The sequence below is a fragment of the Microtus ochrogaster genome, chromosome 1 (assembly GCF_000317375.1).
Source record: "Microtus ochrogaster isolate Prairie Vole_2 chromosome 1, MicOch1.0, whole genome shotgun sequence".
In the NCBI taxonomy this organism is placed as follows: Eukaryota; Metazoa; Chordata; class Mammalia; order Rodentia; family Cricetidae; genus Microtus; species Microtus ochrogaster.
In genome coordinates this window covers 21141595-21160829 of record NC_022009.1, presented here as the reverse complement: position 1 = coordinate 21160829, position 19235 = coordinate 21141595, and the positions used below count along the sequence as shown (strand labels likewise).

Sequence of the window (19235 nt, the reverse complement as noted above, 5' to 3'; positions counted from 1 at the left end):
AAGCTGATGAGGAAGAGGGACTTGATCGGGGGAGGGGGAGGGAAATGGGAGGCGGTGGCAGGGAGGAGGCAGAAATCCTTAATAAATAAATAAATTTAAAAAAAAAATAAAAAAAAATAAAAAAAATAAAATTAGTCCTTGAAAATTTTATACACATAATGCATTCTGATGACTGCCCCCACCTCTGTTACAGCTCACCCACCTGCATCAACCACACCTCTTCCAGATGAGTCCCTGTCTCACAATCTTGTCCTTTTGTTTTGTTTTGTTTCTTACTGTGTTTAGGGAGGGTTGTGTGACCAGGGGTTGGGACTATGTACCGGAGCCTAGTGGGTTCCCTTTGGTGGTTGCACAACTAGGGACAGTGACATCCCCTTCTGTAGCATCCCTCAGCAATTCCCAAGGGGGTGGGGGAGTGTCAGACCTTATTTTAAATACTTCTCTTGTTTGCTTTTGATCAGAGAAAGTTCTTTTTCTTTTCTTTTGTTTTGTTGTTGTCGTTTTATCGAGACAGGGTTTCTCTGTGTAACAGTTCTGGCTGTCCTGGAACTCACTTTGTAGACCAGGCTGGTCTTGAACTCACAGAGATCCCCTTGTCTTTGCCTCCTGAGTGCTAGGATTAAAAGCATGCACCACCACACCCGGCCCAGAGAAAGTTCTTTTTCTTTAACTGTGGGTGCATATCCATGGTGTCCTTCCTCAAATACTTCTTACAACGAATGGCTAAGCCTCCACAGGGTGTCTCCTCTGCCCTTGTAGTCTTGGTTTATCCTAAATACTCTTCTGTCACAGTAGGAACCTGGATGGCTTTTGGCAACTTCTGAGAGTCAAGTGTAGGGGTGGTCAAGGAGGGGGCTCTGGTTCTGGATGTTCTCTAAGTCCTATGCAGGACATTGTTACTGAACCACCTCCAAGGGGTGGCCATGTCTCAGCTGGTCACCTTAGTGATGGTGTTTTTTCTTTGGGCCTATTTTAAAGTATTTTCTAAGCTATTTGGTAGATTTGGGACAGGAGGTGGAATCTGGTAGAGATTTGATGACAAATGGGGCTCCTGGTGCCCACCAACTTAGTTGCCATTAATGTGGCTTCTTCCCCGGAAGAGGGGAGGGGACCGCTTCCCTCTGGTTGTGTTTCTATGCCCCCTGGTCTCACTCCTTTTCTTTCTTGCCTCCCATAGGCTTGGGGACCAGTTCTACAAGGAAGCCATCGAGCACTGCCGGAGCTACAACTCACGACTGTGTGCCGAGCGGAGCGTGCGCCTCCCCTTCCTGGACTCGCAGACTGGGGTGGCCCAGAACAATTGCTACATCTGGATGGAGAAGAGGCACCGAGGCCCAGGTGAGCCATGCCTCTGCTGGGACCAGCATGCTCCAGGGCTCCAGTCTGGAGGAAAGAGTCTGGGAGTCCACACAGTGGGTGGGTTGGGGGTCAGATAGTCCCTTCTCCAAGGGACCAGACAAGGATGGTCTGATGTATTTATCTTAAAGAAATCCAATGAAAGCGGTCTTCATTTTTCACCCTTGGGGTTGACTAAAAATCTGCGGATGTGCTTAGTTGTGGGAATAAGGCTTAGTTTTGTCATGGGAACTCTGTCCCCGAGGCTCGTCATCTGTGGAGGGTAGATAATCTCAGTATTTACTACCCAGAGTTGATCGGGATTAAATGACACTGTCTATGAACAACTCAATATGCACATGCTCTAAAATGCTCGATGTTATTGCTGTCACAACCAGGATTCTAATCTAGGCTTCAATCCACTGGTGTAGATTAGGGAGACAGCTAGCTCTAGAAATGCAGGTTTCTGTGGTCTTAGTTATTTTAAAATTTAATTGTATGTATGTATGTGTGTGTATATATATATATATATATATATATATATATATATATATATATATATATATACATGTGTGTGTGTGTGTGTGTGTGTGTGCACATAACTGTTTCCATGTGTGTGCATGGGGTGTGTTGGCACAAGTGTGCATGCAAGCATCTTCTTTAATTAGATGCTCTTCACCATCTTTTTTGAGGTAGGGTCTCTCACTTTTTACGCAGAGCTTGCCGATTCAGCTCGGCTGGCCAGCCAGGGTGTGTATTTACATGGGTTCTGAGGATTGAACTCAGATCTGAGCTCAGATTTGCTGATTGCATCCCCATGGTGTCATTCCTGTGAGTTGGTAATTAGGTCTAGAGACTTAGTCTGTCTGTCTGTCTGTCTGTCTGTCTGTCTCTCTCTCTCTCTCTCTCTTTCCTCCCTGGCAAGGGTAATTCTGAAGTGGTAGTTTGTGCCTTCATCAGGAGGCTCATACAATCCAGTTATCTTCCATTTATTCATGTTAGCGTCCTTCATGATAATCATCTAGATTCTTATTCCATTAAGAGTAGCAAAAAAGAAAAAAAGTGGCCTTTGATTGGGGGCCATCGTTGTTTTTTTATTTATTAGCTCTACAGCTTCTGTAAAGAAAAACATCCTCTCATTAAAGCTTTGGTTATGGTGAGGTACAGCTGACATGAGATAAATGGCATTTCCCCTGTATTTACCAGGTTTCAGAATAATGAGTTGGTTCCTTGGTATTGTCCGAAGCTAATCAATACAGTTATTTTAAGTGCTATCATGAACTCGGACTTAAACACATTTGATGTACTTTAATCCATTGCGGTTGTTATTCGGATTGATGGTTACATGGTCCCACCTTCAGCCAGCCAGCAGGGCTTTGGAAACAGCCCAGTCCCTTCTGATGGTTTCCCTGCCGTCCCAGTATCAGGACAAATCGATGCAGGCTCACCTCATGCACTTCCTGCCTTGGACCAGATGGAGCTGCTTCTCCAAGGAGCCCCAGGTTCTTGTTTTTGTAGGAGATTTTTAGAAGCAAACATCTATGCAATTCACGGCTTCTAGGTTTATCATTGTTTCTCAGGCTTTTCAGTCAGCACAGCTATAAGGTATGATATTTTTAAGTGAAATATGCTGTGGAATTCTATCCTAGATAATTCAGTTTTGAATAGTTTGTACTTAGCTATTTTTATTCTATCTTCCCCTTTTCAGACATCACACACACACATACACACACTCCCTGCAAGTGCATGCATGCACATACTTATTACACACATGCCCATATACATGCAAAAATGCATGCATACAACACATATCCACATATACCCTCAAACGTGGATTTAATGATACTGATACTCTTGCTTTCCCATACAGTGCTCACAACAGGCACAGCATCATAGTATCAACAAGACTAGTGACAGTAAGATTACTGGACAGGGTTTAAGATTTTTTTTCTTCCTTTTGCTTTTTGTAGGTCTTGTTCCCCTTAGGCTGTGGTGTCAAAGCACTCCGCCTTAAAGTCACTTCAAATAGTTTTCTGTGTTGGTTGTGACAGTAAGTCTCCTATACGGTTGGATTTATAGGTTTTGTTTTGGTTTTACTTCTTAGGGGTTGCTCTGTGCAGAGGTTCCACAGAATTCTTTTCTGAAAATTAGCTTCTCATTTTGAGTCACGGTATAGCCCCTGAAAACCGTAAACACAGTACAGAGAACGCCTTTCTGACTCTCATTCGCTTTCCTCTGAGAGCGGACCGGAATAACACACCCCAAGTTGATATTGGTGAAATGCATGTAAATAGCTCTTGCCATTTTTTTAAAATTTAAATTAGTTTTAAAATTCAAATACATTTTGATCATATTCTTTCATTCCCCCAAGTCCTTCCAGATCCTTTCCCCGTCCCTACCCACCCAACTTTAAATTCTTTCTCAGAAAACAGGCAAAACCCCAATACAGCAACAAATTCCCCAAACCAAAATCAATCAATCAATCAATCAATCAATCAATCACTACCCAAAAGGAAATTAAAAAAAACCCCACCAGATTGTAACCAAATAAAAACACACACACACAAAACTGTGGAGTTTATTGTCTGTTGGTCAGCTGCTCTTCCCTGGGGTGGCTGATCTGCCCAGGGCCGCTCCGCTGGAGAAAGCTGGTTTTTCCTCTCCCAGCAGGTATAAATGACAATTAGGTTTTACCCATTTCCAGTGTCTAAGTTTTTATTTATTCATTCACTTTCAAAAGATATAACAAGATAGTATATAATAAAACAAAAACGGTCACATTGAAGTAGGACAAGACAAAACAACAAAAGGAAAAGAATTCAAAGGAAGGCACAATCATCCGAGTCCCACGCCTTCACACCCTCAGGAATCCCATAAAATCACTAAACCGGAGTCCTAAGCGCAGAGGCCTGGCTGCAGACCCGTGCAGGCCCTCTGCTGCTCCAGTCTCCATGAGTTCCTGTGGGCTTTGCTCATTGCTGATTTAGAGGGCCTTGTTTTCCTGGTGCCCTCCATCTCCTCTGGCTCCTACACTGCCTCCTCTCCCACAGGGTTCCCTGGAGACCTTGCCTTTTTATCACAGGTAACCAACACCACAGTCAAGAGCTGAAACCATTTCCTCACCACAGAGATCTTTTTCATATAACTCCTTTATAACTGCACCTAATCTTCTTTCTCATCAAATCCTCTCACCGTCTCCAGTTATAAAATAGCTCAGTTAGACGGTGGTACTAATAAATAGCTATCTTAAACATTTCCTGTCTACTGAAGACCACATCAGACCATCAAGTCCAACCTAGAGTTCTTGAGAAATTTTTGATTACATTTACTTAAGGATCTGTGATAACTCTTAGGTTTCCTTCATCAGAGAACATGTTGATTTTTTCTTCATTCCCAAAGAACACTTTTTATGGATATAAAGCTACAAATTGATAGTCCTTTTTTGAATAGCGTTTAGACAGTCTGTAACTTCTTCAGATGATTTGTCACGAGGAAACTGCTGTCACATGGATTTCCCCTGCTATGAGAGGATCCATCTTCTGGTCCGTCTTCTACCACTGTCAAGCCTTTGCTTTTAGTTTTCAAAAGTTTAATTTTGATGTGTCTTGGGATGGATTGGTTCAGCTTTATTTTATTTGAAGCTTACTTGGCTTCCTGAACTTACAGTTTTTTTTTGTTCCAATTTTGAGAAATTGCTGGCCGTTATTTCCAGCACCATTTTCTTTCCTTTTGAGATTATAACAACACACATCTTCTGCTCCCTAGGCTCTATCTTTTTTTGTTTAAAAATTTAAACCTTTATTACATACGAGTGTTCTATCCGTATGTGTGCAGTGCCTGCAGATGCCAGAAGAGGGCGTTGGATCCCCTGGGATTGGCATTACAACAGTTGTGAGCTGCCACGTGGGTGCTGGGTATCAAATCCGGGTCCTCTAGAAGAGCAAAGAGTGCTCTTAACTGCTGAGCTATCTCTCCAGCCCCCTAGACTCTATTTATTTTGTTTTTCAGTTCCTTAATTAGATATTTTCTACAATTTTATCTTTCATTTACTGTTTCTTAGAATTTTCTCCTGATGAGCTTCACCCATGGAGAATTTTTTGGTTTTTTGATTACTATTTTTTTCTCAATTTACTATTTGGTCCCTTGTATTTTTGTGTATTTTTTCTCTTATTGAAAATAGATTTTTTTAAAATACAATATATTTTGATTTTGGTTTCCCCTCGCACAACTCCTCTGAGATCCTTCCCTACATCCCCTCCCATCTGAATATGCACCCTTCTGTCTCTAGTTAGAAAACAAATAGGCATCTAAAGGATAATAATAAAATAAGAGAAAACAAAACAAACAAGCTGGAATAGGAAAAGCACAAAAAACACACATATATAGATGAAGAAACAGACAGGTTTGCACACACACATTATGGGAATCCCATGACAACACAAAACTGGAAGCCAAAGGAACTATAAGGTTAAAAAAGTAAGCCTTGGCAAAACATTATGGGACAGAGAACCTGCAAAGATGTCACTGAGTTCATTTTGTGTTGGCCATCTACTTTTCTGAGACTTTCTGTTGCATGGTAAAGCATTTTTATGATGGCTGCTTTAAAATCCTCTTCAGGTAATTCTAACATTAGCATTGTCTAGCCTTTTCTTACTATGTTGATTGGATCTTGGACATTTTGGCTATTTTGTTATGAGACTCCAGATGTCATTGATATTTTTTTAAAGCAGGCTCCCATGATAATGTGCGTATGTACGTGTGTGTGTGCATGTATGTGTGCATGTGTGTGTGTGTGTGTGTGCGTGTGTGTGTTTATTGTTACTAGAGCATGAGAGTAGGCCCCAAGGTTCCTCATGAGTTCAAGCGTCTCCCCTGGCTCCCTCTGACGTCAACACACCAGATATGCTGGATTCATGGGTAGCTTATGCCATTCTTTTCTGGTCTTTGGTTAGAGGACAGACTTTTCTTGGGACTTTTTTGTTGTTCTGCATTTATTGATATCTTCAGGTTATCAGCTTCCCCACGGCCCAGCACAGGACACTTGATTTAAAGGTAATACTCAAGGAGCTCAACCAATCAGATGTCCCTCAGGTTACCGTGTCCCTCATTGGTCTGCTATGGTCGCTTCAGCGCTGTCTTGTTTGTTGAATGGACAGTGTCTAGTGAATTTGACTATACTTATAAAAAGAACATGATGGTGCTGGAGAATGGGCTCAGAGGTTGAGAGCGCTGGCAGCTCTTCCAGAGGTCCTGAGTTTGAGTCTTACATCCATCTGCCTGACAGCTTAACAGACACCTTCATCTCCAATCTCAGGGAATCTGTGCTTACCTCCGGCCTCCTTGGACACTGTACACATGTGCTTCATACACACAGACACGGACAAAGTACCTATGTACGCTTCAAAAATGGGTAAAAGAATAGGAGAAAGTTTACCTATTTTTATGTTTAGAAACAGAAATCCTTGGGATTATATTTTCATTAAATAAAAACTTAAACAGCTTTATGAGATACAGACTGAGCATCCCTAATCTGAAAATCTTTTGTGTGTGTGTGCATGTGCATATGAGTGTGTGTTTGTGTATGTGTGTGCATGTGAGGTGTCAGAACTTAGGAGACAGAGACAGGGGGATCTCTGTTGGTAACCCTGAGCAACATGAGGTTGAATCTGTCTAAAAGAGAAACAGAGCTCACACAAAGGTGATCCCAGCACTTGAGATCCCAGCCTTTAATCCCAGCACTAGGGAGGTGGAGACAGGAGTGACATGGCTGGACAGAGAGAGGACTATACGGCAGAAGGAGACAGGAGCTCAGTGCAGTCTAGGAGCCGCGCAGTCTGAGGCAGTCGGTCTGAAGCAGTGTGAGGTCAATCCGTGGATGCAATCTGAGGACAGAATTACCCCTTTGGTCTGAGCATTGATAGAGGTAAAGGAACTAACTCCCTAGTAGCTGGCGTTCTGCTTCTCTGATGCTTCAGTTTTGGCCCCCTGATAGATGACGCTGAGTCTTTTTTATTAAGACCAACAAGAATTCGTGCAACACACCTGAAGCCAGGGCTAATGTTCGACAGCCCTGAAAATTCAAAATTCCGAGTTCTAGTTTTTGGAGCATTTTGGATTTTGAATTTTCTCATTAAGGATTGTTGGTATAGGCAAAGTTGACATAAATATTTCAAGACATAAAAAACCCTGGGTTCTGAAATGTTTCTGTCTCCAAGCATTTGGGTTCATGGTACTCACTCACATGATGGACTAAGCATGCTGTTTTGTGTGTCATTTGTTGAGATTTGACATGCGTATATGTAAAACCATTTGCATAATCCAGATAATGAACATATCCTCTACCCGACAAAGTTTCTAAGTCCCCTTGACCCCTTTCTTTTGTATCTTTCCACCTCTCCTCTCTCTTCCTTGAGGGCAAAGCACAGTTTTCTTTATATACTGGAGTCAACTGCTATGTCTCCTTTTCAGAGGTGGAGATGTCTACTCTCTTTCACGTAATGTAACCTTTTTGATTCATCCACGTACTGGCATGCATCAGTAACTTCTTTCTGTCAGCTCTTTACCCTTCACCTGTTGACGAAGTCTTGGACTTCTCTCTAGTTTCTGGCTATTATTATGAACATCCGTGTTTAAGTCTTTGTTTGGACACACGCTGTCCTTATTCTGGGGCATACAGCTCAACCACAGAATCGCTAGATCACAAAGAAGGTGAACACTTAACTTTTAAAGAAATTGTTAGGCAGCTTTCCAAAGTGCAGTAGAGAGCATTCCCTCCTGATGTGTGCGAGGGCTCCATTGCTTAACATCTCTGCTAATACTGCACGTTGTCAGTCAAGAGGAAATTTGGCCATTCTGATGGATGTACAGCGATACTTCTTATTGTTTTAATTTTGCGTTCCCCTAATGAATAGTATTACTGATCATATTCATATACACTTACTTGCCTCTGGAAACTAACTGTTCTTTCTGTATCCACACTTAATCCCCCCGTGAACGGATGTGCTCTCCTCAAGCTGGTCCTTGCTTAACTCCTCACAAACACTTCTGGGGTGTGCACAGTTTAATTAGCCTCCGACCTTCTCTACCCCAAGAACCACCAGACTCTTCAGGTTAAGGGTCCAGTCTTCCAAGACTGTCCCATTTCGTATGCCAGTCGCAAGTCCAGGCTGTCAGCTGTGTTTCTGAAATCTGGATACAAATCAGGAGACCCCGTGGTGCTGTTCGGATTTGGTCATTTGCTTGAGTGGCTCAGAGAGCTCTGAGAAACAGTTCATCTATCTAGACCAGCAGTTCGTTACAAAGGATCCACCTCAGCCGTCTCCATCCCCTGGGACTCATCCCCATACATGACCTCCTCAGCCCTTCTCTGTTCATCTCCATTCATTTGTAGTATTCCTACGCCAAGGAGCTCACAGACACCACACTTGGCAGGGACCCAGATCAATGCATCGCTCAACCTTCATCGGAGAAGCTGCTTCTTGCAGTAGATGATAACTAACACAGAGACCCACAGCTAGCCAACGTGCAGAGAGTGAGAGATCTTGGCACACTCAAGCCTGAGTGGGTGTGTTTAACACAAGCTTCCCCTCACAGCTCCAGGGTCCACATGGAAGAGATGGGGTAAAGGCTGTAAGAGCCAGGGGTGGGAGATAATTGTAAGAAAGCAGCATTTTCCAGACATTACAGGGAGGGTGCACATATGAACTCACAGACACTGGAATAGCATGCACAAAACCCACACAAGCCCGAAACAGGCAAAAATCCCAGAGTGAGGGAGGGGAAGTGGGCACGAAGTCCCGCCCACAGCCAAGAAGTTATTTGAAAATGGTAGCTGCTGGGAGAGAGAAATCACTGTTCTTCAGTGGAGTGACACTGGGTCTATCAGCCACACTGCACGGCAGGCACCATACTCCAAAGAAGATGGCCAACACTAGTCAGACTCCATGGTTGTTTTAGTGGCTTATTTCTCTTCCTTCCTTCCTTCCTTCCTTCCTTCCTTCCTTCCTTCCTTCCTTCCTTCCTTCCTTCCCTTTTCTTTCTTAGAAAGAACGTGAAGTTGAGTGGGTAGAGATATTGGGGGAGGATCTAGGAAGAATTGTAGGGGGTAGGGAGAATATTATAAAAACATATTGTATAGGATTCTCAGAGAATAAGTAAAAAGTAAAATAGTTATTAAAAATGAACTATATGAAAGAGGTACCAGGGCAAGGGGTGAGGAGGGGCTTTGCCATCTCTATCTGTGACATTCCTGGTACTTGTGCTCAACCAACCAGCGTGCTCTGAACTTCACCCTTGTGGGACTCTGTGGCCCCTTCATTAGGTGGGCATGGCTGCTCATGACGTTGATTATTAGTGATGAGCTCAGCTCCCAGTGCCTTTGGAGATCAGACATGGAACGGCAGAAGTTAGAGGCTGAAGGTCTAGAGGAGACTGGAGGCTCCAGCTGATAATTGTATGTTTTGTATCCCTGGCAACATTCCCAATCTGAGGTTAGACAGAAACTCCAATCAGTGGTGATCTTATTAGTCTACAAGAAGACACTTTTAGGGAATCCGGAAAAGGAGGACCAAAGATAATGTATTTCTTATTATATATCCCAAGGCCAGTTTTATAGGAATACTCTGCCATATCTGGTTTGAATTCAGCGATATGTGTGTGTGTGTGTATGTGTGTACATGTGTGTGTACACCACACAAGCACTCTAACAACTGAACCACATCCCTAGCACCCTACTTTCAAGATAGGGTTTCAGTGATCCTGTAGTTGAGGCTGGTCTTGAACTCCCCATTCACCAGCCTCTCCCACCCTGGGCTGGAATTAGTGCTGGTGTATAGCAGGGCCACCACAGATCTTAACACATCCTCTGTGTGTATACTTTGTTGTTTACTTAAGCAGGCCCCTAAAGGAGGACATTTGCTATGCTACAGTGAATATACATTTTTACATTTAGGGATTCTTGGTACTGGAATTGGTAGGTCAAAGGGGGAATACTTGCAGAGTTTCGCTAGCAATATCGACTTCTTTATGATGTCATAAACCCTGTGTCCTTTGTAGTGGAGTAGAATGGTAGATACGTTTATAAGAACAGAATATTTCAACAGTATAGGAGTCTGATTCCTTCCTTCCTTCCTTCCTTCCTTCCTTCCTTCCTTCCTTCCTTCCTTCCTTTTTTCCTTTCTTCTCTCTCTCTCTTTCTTTTTTAGTAAGACAGGGTCTCACTATAAAGTGGCTAGCCTGAAACTTACTATGTAGTCTAGTATAGCTTGGCTTTGAACTCACAGAGATCCTGCCTCTTGAATGCTGGGATTAAAACTATATACCTTCTTGGCATAATCTTAATACTTGTAAAACAAGTTCTTCTGATAAATGTAGATAGTGGGTCCTTGGGATTTTCTGCTTCTCCATGTTTCTTATGCCTTATTACAATGCCTCTCTGTGCCTGCGAGGCAGGATCTCTCTGAACAGATACTGAGGATGTGAGGAACATGCATTCCACAGGACAGGGTTTGGTGGCCATGGGCAGAGGGACTGGTGTTCTTCGCCTGGGATCTTGGTGTGGGGAGCTGCTTTCTAGAGAGCAGAACTCTCAGCTTTAATCCTGCTGTTTGTGGGCGTACAATGGGAGATCCTTTGAGACTTGGGTAGGGTGAAGAGGATAGGCTTAGCGCCTCTGCTCTGAGGTAGACTCCGTTAGTATCTGTATTATTGTGAACTAGTTACAAGGTCACCCTTAGCCTTTGATGTCTCATGGGGTTTCTGCCCCAAGAGGAAAGTGTGTTCAATGTCAGCATCTGCTGCTGTGCCCACTTTAAGAGTGATGGGGATGAAGCTTGGGAACCCCTGGGCCAGAAGCGGCAGGCCACATTTCCATGTTGCCAAAGCCAGGGTAGTCTTGACACTTACAAGGGACACCAGGATAGAATCTTAGAGAGGGCAAGTAGGAGGGATGTCCCCAATGACGTGGACTAAATCCCAGAGCACAGCGTCAGTGCCCAGACTCTCAGCATTTAGGGATGATCCAAGAATGCTCGCGACCTTGAAAACAGGGCAGATTTTTAGCTAAGCAGAGAGGGTAGGCAGAACTCCAGGGTAACACCCTGGTGTGCTCAGGAAACATGCCTGCTCATTCTTTATGATCTACCTGGGGCCTTGTGTTCATCTCTCCATTCCTGTAAGGATGGTCCAAATGGATGTTTTTCAACCAGGGGCATGGATAGAGCCCCTATGATATGAGTTTTCTGTGCAAAATTTCTTAGGCAGGCACCCCACCCCCCCATTATAATTGCCTTGGCACATTTCGGATATCCTAGTTCAGATTTAAAAGTTCAAGAACTACTTGATGCCAAGTCTTGGTGAAGAATACCCAATGCATGTCACTATCTGTTTGTAAATGTGAAGGCCATATACCCATTGTGGTGACAAGGAGTGAGATGTGAAGGAGCTTGCCTCATGTGTGCCTTCTCATGTGCCTGGCTTGTGTAGGACTGTGGACAGGTGACGAATGGCCAGCAACATCTGGGTTCTTCATCTACGGTCTCTGATCTGGTTGTCTGCTTTCAAGCAGATGCTCCTACCTCCTCCTTGTGTTCCCATTCCTCCCTGATTCCTCAGGCTCTTGACTGATTCCTTTTAGCATGACTGGATACATGGTACATGGGATGGAGATGATTTCTGGTGACTGTTGGGAGAGGAGGTGGACACACTGGCCTAAGTCCTGGGCGGTAAAACTGGATTCGAAATAAAGGCAGGGTACCACAGGTGTTGTCTAACACACTGCTCTGTGAATGTATGAGTTTTCTTTCCCTTACAGGGAAGGCTGGGTTATAGCCATGGGTCTACCTTTGGGGTGTCGCAGAGAAAAAGCCTTCCTGCAGTGGACTTGAACTTCCAGCCTTTGACTCTGGCTGGAGTGAGAGGGATTCACTCAGTCCTTTTCTGCTCCACTGAAGTCTCTTCCTGGGCTTTTTCTGTGTCACTTCATCTTCCCAATTCTTCCTAGCTCAGTTGTTGCCAGAGAGACTCAGACCCAGACTTGGACCCCATGGATAGCGAAGTATTTGTCTGTGACCTGCTCCCGTTTAAACCTCAGGCTCAACACAGCCCAGTTTTCTAGGGAACCGGTTCTCCCAGCAAGTGTGCACGTTTCTGTACGAGTGTGCCTGTCACGCCTCTGCTTTCGCACAGGCCGCTCCTCTAGGCAACAGTGCTGCCGTTTGCAGAGGGGGTCTTGGTTGCCGGGGAGGATTGGTCCCCCTCTTGTCTCCTGCCCCCTCTTTTCTCACCTCTATATTCACCCCTAACCGTAGGCTCAGGCCTCAAGGTTAATCTCTCTGACCATGGCTGTGGCTCCATCCTTTCCTATCCTCTTCCCCCATCCGACCTCCCCACCTCCCCGCCTCTCCGCCAGGCCTTTGAGTTATGTGTCTCCTGTTCTAATGAGATAAACAGCATCAGTCTCCCGGGGCCCTGCTTTTCCCTCCATAAGGGCAACTGTAGGGTGGAATGCGTTGGTCCTATATAAAGCGGCCCTGGTGCCTGTCAGCCTGTCAGGCAGGGTGAGGAAAGAGAGTAAGCAGCTTTGGGGTACATTAACTTGTTGAGACAAGGTGGATTCAAAGCAAAATTACAAGAGAAGCATGTGTCCATCCCGGTGGCTGAAGAGCCAAGCAGTGGCAAGGGCAAGGTTGTCACATGGGCACGGTATCCAAGAATCATCTCTGTCAAGTAGCTTGTGATGACCAACAGCTGACACCCATCCAGTCTTCACGGTTGCAGAGAGATTCCTCTTAAACATCAGTTAATTCCCATCAGACTCCCCTGAGGCAGGCATTACCGATGACCTGATCTTATAGGCGGGAGGCAGGCTCTGCTTGGGGCTGTGCTGTTTTCTAAATCTCATGCATGAGAGGTTCTTCTGCACCACAGGGCTTCTCCAAGCTAGAGAGTAAAAACAGCATCTCTTCCACATCCACTCCATTGCTAACCTTAGCTCCTCAGGAGAGTGGATGTAAGCTACCAGGAGGGCATCTTGGGTACCAATAACCCGCAGGTCAGGGGCTAGAGTGTAGAGAGCATATAGTACCTAGACAGATGTGGGCATTTTCAAATTTTGGCTCCTTAGACCCTTTGAGAGTGCTGGTGAGGACCAGCTTCTCATTTAGCAGTCTCAGTTCAGGTTGGAAATACCAGGAAGCGAAGAGGACGGAGCAAGAAGAAAACCCACGGCACAGAGATGGCTCACATAGTTAGGTGGGCTCAGAACTGAGGCCAGAGCCCACCCTCCAGAGTCCTTGGATGGTTTGTCAAACAAGCCACTTTCTTTTCTTGTTCTGGGAACCGAACTCAGGGTCCTGTAGCTGATCAGCAAGGTCTCTACTGCTGAGTCATATCCCCAGCCCTTCTTGAATGGTTTGTGTCTAGGTGAAAGAATACCCTGGAGCCTGGACTAGCAGGGCCAGTGGCTCTTCTTTCTTGTATTTCTAAATCTTGTTTAGTTCTGGCTGAGTTTATATGATGACTTCTAGATGCGGCTGCCAAGTGTGGTGTGCTAAATATAGGGGACCCTAGAGATGGCAGGATTCCTGCCATCCCAGCTCTTTCAAAACCAGTAGGGGAGATACTAGCATGTGGGCAATTAATTATATTACCTTGGGGGAAATAGGAGGAATTTCAGATCCCACAGAAAACTCCATTAAACCAGTCTTGGTACACCAGAGAGCACAGGCAAGCAGCTAGTAGATACTGTTCAGGCCTCCAGATGTTTTCAGTAGGCATTCAAACAACCTAGAAAGTTCCTTAAAAACAGTTGTTGTAGTCTCTTCAAGGCATTCCTCGCTTCAGATCAGAGGTCTGGTGTGGATTTCTGGCTCTGGAATTTCTGAGTTCTCCAGGTTCTTGCCATTTCAGCTGATTAGAATCACTAGCCCCAAGTGATTTCTGGGACTTATTCTGTGATGTGGAGGAGTGGGTCCTTGCTAAGAAGCAGCTTGAATGTCTGGATGGGGCCCAGAGTGAATGCGTCTACTCAGGAATGACAGGGCCAGAGATAACATCTTCCTCAAGCCAGTCACATCAGAAACGTGGAGCCATCTCTGGGGGTGCTTTCTCTCAGAGCAAGGTCACAGCTGCCCCTGTCTCCATGTCCCGCCCCCATCTCTATGTCCCTGGAGCTCAAGTAACTAATTTGATTCTTCTAACTTTCTATCTATCTGGTGCAAGCCTATCCTTAAACCTTCCCGACTCCAGCCTTAATATTTCCTGAGAATCAGTGGGGTGGAGATACATACCTCCAATGTATTTACCATCCTGAAAAACAACTATATCATTAAAATGATACTTATCATACAAAGTTACATGGTCATTTTGGGTCCTTTATTGCTGGTATGGTTGTTAGTCAAGGGAAGCCATTCTTCCTCTTTTTTATCAGGGTGGTGGTGTTGTGTGTATGTGTACATGTACATGTGTGCTTACTCATCCATGCATGTGGAAGTCAGAGATTGACTTTGGGTATCTTTCTCATCGCCCTTCACCTTATTATTTGAGACAGGGTCACTCAGTGAACCTAGAACTTGCTCTTTCAGCTCTACAGGCTAGCCAGCAAGGCCCTGGGGTCCCTCTGTCTCTATCTCTCTTACCTAGCACTTGGGGTTTATAGGAATGTGCTCTCTGTGCTGGGAATTGAACTCAGGTTCTCATGCTAGGGTAGCAAGTATTGTACCCACTGAGCCGCCTTCCAATCTCACAACTGTGTGTCTGTGTATGTGTGTATTAATATGTGATATGTGCATGCAGAGTGGTTGGCATAGAAATGAAGCTGGTGGGATTAGAAGCCACTGCTTTTGGGAGACAGTGTGTGCTTGGCCACCCTATGGACTTCTGCCCATTTCCTTGTGTGAGGCCTGGTGTATGGACCAGGAAGTCAAGGAGCATACGCTATGCAAGTGGGTGTTTAGGGCAGGGCACGCCTCCATGAGTTGCCCGTGTCTTCTGGCCTCTGCAAATGGCCCGGAGCTGGCAGTTGCGGGATGCTGTGAGCAGAACTGGTTCTTATGACATTGTGTCTTTGAAACACTTCTTAGTCTAGACTCAGGTAGCTGTTCCTCTCTGAAAGGAGCTTGTTTAACTTGGCTCTGGACAGAAGGACAGTTACTGCAGGGCCACTGCCTTGCAAGCCTGGTGGTTTACAAGTCTCTGCAGGCCAGATAATACCTTTTTACGAAAGGTGGCTGCTCTGCCTGGCGAGGGGCCTGCTGAATGTTATGATGGGATAGATGGAGTTGAGGTCTGAGATGACACGCTAGTTATACCTTGGCTGCTCTGTGACCAACCGGGTGACATTAACAAGTTACTTCGCCTCTCTGGGCTCTCCTTGTCTCTCTCTCTGTGAGTGACAGGTTAGGCAGGGTAGTCTATGATGCCCTTTCTGGTCTATAGCCTTTTTCCTTTACATTGTCTTTCCACAGGCCTGGCTCCGGGCCAGCTGTACACGTACCCTGCCCGCTGCTGGCGCAAGAAGCGACGATTGCACCCTCCAGAAGACCCAAAGCTGCGACTCTTGGAAATAAAGCCTGGTGAGTGCCCTATGGAGCTAAGTTGGGCCAGTGGCAGAGGTGAGGAGGCCTGAGCTCCCCAAGGCAAGACCCATTGCTCTTGAGTCCACGTGGCGAGTTTCTTGGCCCGGGGTTGTAGCTCAGTAGTAGAGAGTTTGCTTGGTATGGGCAAGGCCTGGAGTTCAATCCCTATACTGCAAGAAAAAGCAAAACAAAACAAAACAATAATAAATAAATAATAATAAAATAAAAACAAAATAATAATAAACCCAACAGAATGTGTTTCCGGCAGAAGCCTGGTACCCATGTGGCACACAGATATGCGTGTGCTCCTTCTGTGTCAGTATATGTCCTGTTGGCCTCAAGTTTCCCTGGACATTGGAGTGTTGTGCCATCTCTTTTTGTCCCTCTTGTCACCCTTGAAAAGCAAAGCCAGCAGCCATAGGGGTCAGCCCTCAGTGATTTCCCTCCCAAAAAACAAAAATGCTTTGGTTCAGCTCCCTCTCTTCCTTGCAGCCTCCACAAAGATGCCTTGGCCCAGGTGTGTTTTCCCAAAGAAGAAAGGATGTCCTGGGGAACACCTCCCACACCCCTCTGTGTGACTTTCTGGGATGAAAGGCTAGCTTGTTAAAACTGGAACTTGCTTTGGGGGTGAGAGAGTCAGGTTGTCCAGTTCATCCCTGGGGTGCAGGCTTCTTTGCTTTGACCCAGCCGTGACACTTCAGACACACGGCTGTCTTCACATCTGTGTCTGGGTTGTAACATGACGGAGTCAAGGCAGATGTCACGTCACCCCCAACCTCCCTCCACTCCGTGTGTGGCGTCCTTACTTATAATGGAACCCCTCAATGCTGGGATGGTGGCTTCTGCTTCGGACTCTACCCAGTGAATGGGTCAAGGTGACAGGTGAAAACGACAGATGAGTGGCTGGACTTCTAGCCACCTTCCTCAGTGTGATCAGGACCAGTGGTCAGCATGAGTACTGCCCTCCCAGCATGCATCAGTCTAGGGATGATGGAAGTTCTTTGGCGTTTTGTTCTATGCTTGTATTTTCTTTTTGAATGGCAGTGTGTGTTTGGCACTCTGCCGTGACTCATTTTGATCTAACCACACTTCAAGTACCTAATAGACACATGTAGCCAATGGAGCTGTGTCGGTCAGTGTGGTTCTAGGAGAGAGTGACCCCAAGCAGCAGTAGCAGTGGCAGTGGCAGTGGCAGTGGTAGTATCTGGAATCAATGTTTGAGGCCAGCCTGAGGTGTTTCTTTTCTTTTTTTTTCTTTTCCTTTCTTTTCTTTTCTTTCTTTTTTTTTTTTGTGAGTTCTAGGTCAGCCTGGATTATATGGAACCCTGTCTAAATAAAACAAACTAACAATAACAACAAAAAAAACCCAAAACCAATAACAAAAATGAAAGAATACACTGGCCACAGTGGCACACACTTTTAATCTCAGCACCCCAGAGGCAGAGGCAGGTGGATCTCTATGAGTCTGAAACTAGCCTGATCTACAGAGCGAGTTCCAGGACAGCCAAGAATACACAATGAGACCCCAACTAAGAAGTAAGAAAGAAATGAAAGAAAAGAAAAAGGTTACTTGTCACAGGATGTCATAAAATCAAATACATCTAGCTTAAAGGAATAAAAGGCATCATTAACCCCAGTGTCTTACTTTATTTCAATCCAGCCAGGTTAAGAAACTCATTCAAAGTCACACAGAAATTTCCTATGGGCCCAGCAGGGAATCCAAATTGCTTGAGTCCCTGTTCAGGGCTTTTCTGCTGCCTCATGCGGCAGAGAGGTCTCTTTAGACATTTACTTTATGATTATAAAATTAATATATCTATTGAATATTCAAACACACAAGTCATAAGTGTTAGAAGCCTATGCCTGGCTAGACTAAGCCAAAATGAAAAACTGATACACAGAACAGTAAATCTGGGTTCCCAAAACTGCTGTGAGGGCTGTATGCCTTGCGGTGTGTACAGCATGCCCTTCTCCTCGTAGGGAGTACCAGACTCAGTACCTAGCAGGACAGACCCCTTCCCCAGCTGGGGCAGAGAAGCCCTAGGGAGGCCTGAAGAGCTGGCTGGGTTTTTGTCTGATCCACAAATTCTTGTCTTCCAGGGGCCTGAGTCACCTCCTCAGCGGTGGCTTCTGATTTGCATAGTGCTTGGCAAAGCCCTTTCTGAAGCTTGAAGCTTTCCCTGTTTAGCAGATACCAGCTCCTACCTCACACGGGGGCTTAGGGAGGGGTGGAGGGGAGCAGCGTTTTAAGCTTATTTCATAGGAGAGAGCAGTTAACCTGTGGACAGAGAGAGCCAAGGCTGTTTACCGTGTGGATGATGTTCTAAGAAGCCATGGACCGCTGCTCTGGGGACTGAGGCAAAAAGTGATTTTTGAGGGTTTGATCAGTCTATCTGCAGAGATTCGCACTGGACATCCTGGCCTCCCAGCATCTGCTTGCTGTCCATGGTCGGGTGGGAGCCGCAGTGTTTATAGGTGCTGGAGACCTGCCTCCATCCTTGGCCTGCCTTGATGGCTAAGGGAGAAGGCAGGGTTGGCGGGTTTTGGTAGCTGTTCCCTCCAGCGCACAGTGACTGTATCTGTGACTCTTGGAAAGACTTAGAGGGTCTCTGCTCCAGGCATGAGGTGGAAATGCCTGTCCAGGGAGAAAGACCCAGACCAAAGATGCTCAGTAATCAAGAGCAGGGCCTGCTCTGGAGAGAGGAGCCATGGCTCTGTGAGTGCTGGCCTTTAGGGGTGTCCTTATCCCCCATGGGTACAGCTGTTCTGTCTTGTGAGGCCTGTTCTAGCCAGGGCTCAGGTGTTGAGAGACAATAAACAGCCCAGGTCAGGAATCAGAAACTTTAAAACCATACATACATGCTTCTCAGAGATGTTTGTTCCTGCTCTGGGAAATCTTAACAGCACCTTCAGCATTTAAAAAGTACTGGCTCAGAGCTGGAAAATGACTCAGCGAAGAGCTTGCCCTGCAAGCACCTCTAACCTCGGTGCTAGGGAGGCAGAGGCAGGAGGCTTCATGGGCCTTCCTGTCCTACGGAAAGTGAGATCCTGTCTCCAAAAGGTGGAGTGAAGTGGAGGTGGCAAGATGGCTTAGCAGGAGAGGGTGTTTGTTATTTTAAGTCTGATGACCTGAGTTTGCTTCCCAGACCCACATAGTAAAGGGAGAAAACATTCTCCCACAGGTGGTCCTCGGACATTTTCATGTACATGTGTGCACACCCACACACCCAGACACACACCTACCCACCCAGACACACACCCACACCTACCCACCCAGACACACACCTACCCACCCAGACACCCACCTACCCACCCAGACACACACCC

At 45.6% G+C, this 19235-nt stretch overlaps 1 protein-coding gene across 2 annotated transcripts in view; it reads left to right on the top strand.

The window, feature by feature from the left end:
- Dpf3 (double PHD fingers 3) overlaps positions 1-19235 on the top strand; it is a 271575-nt gene that overhangs the window by 118565 nt on the left and 133775 nt on the right. For both annotated transcript variants that reach the window (XM_013347204.2, XM_005343307.2), the window contains exons 2-3: positions 1178-1338; positions 15798-15905. In XM_013347204.2, coding sequence (XP_013202658.2) covers positions 1178-1338; positions 15798-15905 — 269 coding nt within the window. The remainder of the gene's footprint in view (positions 1-1177; positions 1339-15797; positions 15906-19235) is intronic.